At 36.3% G+C, this 4,986-nt stretch overlaps 2 protein-coding genes across 2 annotated transcripts; both read right to left on the bottom strand.

Moving 5' to 3' along the window:
- Positions 1 to 407: 407 nt before the first annotated feature.
- LOC141601575 (secreted RxLR effector protein 161-like) lies at positions 408 to 1,040 on the bottom strand. Its single transcript, XM_074421871.1, has one exon. It carries the CDS (start codon positions 1,038 to 1,040, stop codon positions 408 to 410), a length of 633 nt encoding a protein of 210 aa, XP_074277972.1.
- Positions 1,041 to 3,834: 2,794 nt separating this feature from the next.
- Positions 3,835 to 4,395, bottom strand: LOC141601574 (uncharacterized). Its single transcript, XM_074421870.1, has one exon. The coding sequence runs from the start codon at positions 4,393 to 4,395 to the stop codon at positions 3,835 to 3,837; it is 561 nt and encodes a 186-aa protein (XP_074277971.1).
- Positions 4,396 to 4,986: the final 591 nt, after the last annotated feature.

Below are 4,986 nucleotides of genomic sequence, written 5' to 3'. Positions count from 1 at the left end.
TCGAGTATCGGGTGTCTCAATGGATTGAACCCTTCAAAGTCATTTGAATACATGAAGATAAAACACATATAAATTTATTACAACTTCATAAGCTTATTAACGGACACTATATTACACGGCCTAGTGTCCCTATCCATTCATGAGTGCTTAAAAGCCAAGCTCGAGCTTCTTGAAGATGCCAACTTCACACTCACATAGGTAGACTCTTTTCTTCATGCTCCTACAAAAACAATTTTTCAACAGATCCATTAAGAAGACAAACTTCATCATAACATATCATGTAGGTCTAAGCACATACCTTCGGGATTATCTAAACTTGTGCTTCAACTTAAAATAATAGGCTTTCTACATTGAATTCTACCTCTAATGTCATATTAGAGGGGAATTGGGTGTCCTACCACCATAAGTTAAAAAGGCTTTAAACTCATCCCGATCATTGACTTGTACACCAAGTCCCTAGCCAATCCCTTGGTTAAATGATCAGCTAAATTTTGTTGAGATCTCATGAAACTCATCAATATCACCCCTTGAGTGATCAACTCTCGTACCGCACTATGTCTAACACCTAGGTGTCGCGACTTACCATTATATACTTGGCTATATGCCTTAGCCAAAGTAGGCTCATTATCGCAAAGAATAGCAATTGGTGATATAGGTTTAGGCCACAACAGAATCTCGTAAATTAAATTCCGTAACCACTCCGCCTCTTTTCCGGCTGAAGCCAAGGCTATAAACTCCGACTCCATCGTCGAATTTGTAATGCAAGTTTTCTTCTTAGAAGCCCACGAAATGGCGCCTTCACCAAGCAAGAATACCCATCCACTTGTTGAAGAATGATCTTCTACATTGGAGATCCAACTTGCATCCGAATATCCTTCTATTACCGATAGATGTCCCATATATGTGAAGCCATAGTTCATGGTTTTCTTTAAGTATTGCAATACACGTTTAACCGCCACCCAATGATGGATACTTGGGTTACTTGTGTATCTACTTAATCTTCCTACTGCATAAGCAATATCCGGTCTTGTACTCGTCATTGCATACATTAAACATCCAATCACTTGCGAGTACTCAAGTTGTGAAATTACATCACCCGTATTGGGCATAAGTTTCACTCTTGGATCTATGGGGGTACTAATCGGAGAACAATTATCATACTTAAATCTTTAAGTACCTTCTCAATGTAATGAGATTGAGATAATGAAATTCCTTTGTTCTTCCTTATAATCTTTATACCAAGTATAACATCCGCCTCCCCCATGTCTTTCATTTCGAAACTTGATGATAAAAAGGCCTTTGTGAGGTCTACTTGATTTTGGTCGGTACCAAATATCAACATACAACTTATAGACAAATTATAACACCATTTCCGGCATCATCAAATTTACTATATAAACATTTGTCAGATTGGTTTAGCTTATAACCATTTGACAAAAACACTTCATCAAATTTATTATGCCATTGCTTAGGAGCTTGTTTGAGTCCATATAAGGATTTGACAAGCTTGCACACCTTATCCTCATTTCGCGGCATAACAAACCCTTCCGTTTGTCTCATATATATTTCTTCATCTAAGTCCCCATTTAAGAATGCGGTCTTAACATCCATTTGATGGATCACTAAATTATTAATTGCCGCTAGTGCAATCAATAATCTAATAATAGAAATTCGAGCAACCGGAGCATAGGTATCAAAGTAATGAATACCTTCTTTTTGTCTAAAACATTCGATAACCAACCTTGCTTTGTACTTGTCGATTGAGCCATTGACTTTCATCTTCCTTTTGAAGATCCATTTGCAGCCCAAGGGTTTGCATCCATGAGGTAGATCCGTTAGGACCCAAGTATTATTTCCCATGATGGAATGCATCTCATCATTTATGGCTTCCTTCTAAAAGGCAACATCTTGAGACTTCATAGCCTCACTAAATGTCTTTGGATCTTCATCAACATGGTAGCAATACTCATATTGACATCCTATCTCCTCTCTTGATCCTTCTACCAAATGGGTTTGAAAATCTGGACCAAAAGACTTTCTTTTCCTAATCCTTGTACCTCTACGGAGTTCGGGTGACTTATCTTGAGGTTCAACATTTATGTCTTCCTCATTTGTTCCATTATTTAATAAAACTATGTCATTTGGTCTTGGTAATGAAGAAAATCTATTTTCATCAAATATTGCATCTCTAGATTCAATTACGGTGTTTACCGCAACCGATCTATTAGATTCTATAACATAAAACCTATATGCCTTGCAATGCATAGCATATCCTACAAGATGCATTCAATGCCTTTTTCACCTAATGTTCTAATTTAGGGTTCCGGTAATCTTACTATTGCCCGACATCCCCAAACTCGAAAATAATTCAAGTTTGGTGTCTTCTTGTACCAAAGTTCATATGGGGTTACGTCATTGTTCCTTTTGTTAGGAACTCTATTTAATAAATAACAAGCTGTTAACATAGCTTCACCCCAAAAACCATCACTCAAACCCGAGTAGGATAACATAGAATTAACCATCTTCTTTAGAGTACTATTTTTCCTCTCCGCAACACCATTTAATTGTGGTGTATGTGGTGAAGTAACCTCATGCACAATGCCACATGAATTAAAGAACATAGGATCATAATACTCTCCACCTCCATCGGTGCGCAATCGTTTAATCATAATCGATTGTTGTAATTCTACCTCACTTTTAAATATTTTAAACTTTTCAAGGGCCTCATCTTTAGTTGACAAACGATATATATAACAAAATCTAGAATAATCATCTATGAAAGTTACACCATATTTTTTGTTCCCTAAAGATGGTGAAGATTTAAAATCACACAAATCACTATGAATTAAATCCAAGACAAGTGAACAACTATGAATAGTCTTAAAAGGTTGTCTTGAAATTTTATTCATCATGCAAGTTTTACACTTTTGAATATTAGAATCAAAAGATGGAATTAAACCAAGTTTAGACATATTAATCATCCTTTTAAAGTGAACATGTCCAAGTCTAGCATGCCAAAGATATGGAACATTTTCATTATGACAAACCATGAAATTAGAAGCAACATCATGCATTTTATTCATAATATTTAACATAAACATTCCATTACATAAATATGCAAATCCTACAAATGTACCACATTTGCTTATTACACATTTATCCGACTCAAACACTTGCCTATAACCATACTTTGACAAGAGACCGCCGGAAACTAAGTTTTTCCTTATTCCGGGTACATGAAGAACATCATAAAGATGAATAGATTTCCCGAAACTAAATATTAACACTACTACACCAGGACCAAGTATTGGAGTTGTTGATTCGTTGCCCATATAAAGAATTGAACCGTCATTAACCGATTCAGAAGTCTTGAACCATCTACGATCCTTGCACACATGCTTTGTAGCACCCGAATCAATCCACCATGCAATCTCATCATCCTGCACATAGAATGCCTCATAAATTAGTGGTATATAATTTACAATATGCTTAATATCATTGTCAAAATTCTGACCTTGATGAGTAGGAGGGCATTTGTCCTTAGACACTTGCCCATATTTGTTCTTGTAATTAGAACCCTTCTTGGTCTTCTTTAACCGATAATCATTTTTAAAGTACCCGGTCTTACCACATATCCAACAAGCACCCTTGGGTTTCTTGTTTGTGTCATCATTAGTGTTCGGCATAGGGGCGTTTTTCCCCTTGAATCCCTTAAAACTTTCACCTACTTCCATCATATTGATTGAAGAATGTTCCATTTTTCCTTGCCCTTGCCCTTGCCCTTAGTACCCTCTTGCGCTCTAAGAGACTCCTTCATGCGCAAGTGCCCTCTAGTTATACAATAGACAACTCCTCTTTCTTATGCTTGAGCTTATGCTTGAAATCCTTCCAATAAGGAGACAATTTGTCAATTATACTTGACACCGAAATGGACTCATCCATTTCCATCTTGTGTTGGGCAATTTGTCCCAATATCCGAAGCAATTCATTATATTGCTCCATTACCGGCCTTGAGTCCGTCATCTTATAGTTCATGAAATTGCCTACAAGAAACTTCTTACTAGAAGCATCTTCGGCCATGTATTTAGACTCTAATTCATTCCAAAGTTCTTTTGCCGACTGATCATAATTTTGATAGACATCAAATAAAGAACCAGACATACCATTTAGAATGTGTCCCCGACAAATGTAATCATCATTTTCCCACTTGAGACAATTGCGGGCTTCCTCCATTGTTTCATCATCTCGATGCTCCGGCATTGAGGTACTTAGGACATACACAACCTTGAGGGTGGTGAGTAGGAAATGCCTTTTATTTTGCCATCTCCTAAAATCAACCCCTTCAAATTTCTCAAGTTTTCCAAACTTGGATGTCATTTCCTTAACATTCGACATTGTCAAAATCAGGAAACACTTTCTAAGAATGTTGTATGTATTATATAGGGTGTTTGACAAATCGAACTTGGATAACTTGATGATCACGTATATATCGTTTTCCTTAGAAAGTATTTCTACCCTATTACGCTTTTGGGTTACAAGAAATCTTCCGTAGGATAATACACCAAATTTCCCTCTTGTTCTAAGGCAAAAACAAGAGAAAACTTTATGAAGTTTATATTTTGTTTGTTATGCAAAAATCTGAATAATAAAGTTTGTTTTATTATTTTTATAACTTTACCACATGCATCTCTTGTGTATATATATACTAGTACAATGCTTTCATAAGTAGAAAGGTAGTTATCATCCAAACGGAATATAAAGACAAGTATGAAATAATGCAACACGGTTGATAACAATTAATTGCAGAAACCCGATAAACATCACTCACCCCGATCCGGGACATATCTTTCCCAATTTACGTAAATAAAATTTGTTGAAATTTGGCTATGCATCATCAACCCCGATCGGGGCTAGCAACCCCCATCGGGGTTAGCCTATTTTTCATTTTTGAGCTACGATAACATCGACTAATTTGTATTGTAACTT

This window comes from Silene latifolia, chromosome 9 (assembly GCF_048544455.1).
Source record: "Silene latifolia isolate original U9 population chromosome 9, ASM4854445v1, whole genome shotgun sequence".
In the NCBI taxonomy this organism is placed as follows: Eukaryota; Viridiplantae; Streptophyta; class Magnoliopsida; order Caryophyllales; family Caryophyllaceae; genus Silene; species Silene latifolia.
This window is presented reverse-complemented; position numbering and strand designations above follow the sequence as displayed.

Excerpts from the sequence above, each read along its gene's own strand:
- LOC141601575 (XM_074421871.1), bottom strand. The coding sequence starts at position 1,040 with ATGACGAGTACAAGACCGGATATTGCTTATGCAGTAGGAAGATTAAGT.
- LOC141601574 (XM_074421870.1), bottom strand. The coding sequence starts at position 4,395 with ATGTCGAATGTTAAGGAAATGACATCCAAGTTTGGAAAACTTGAGAAA.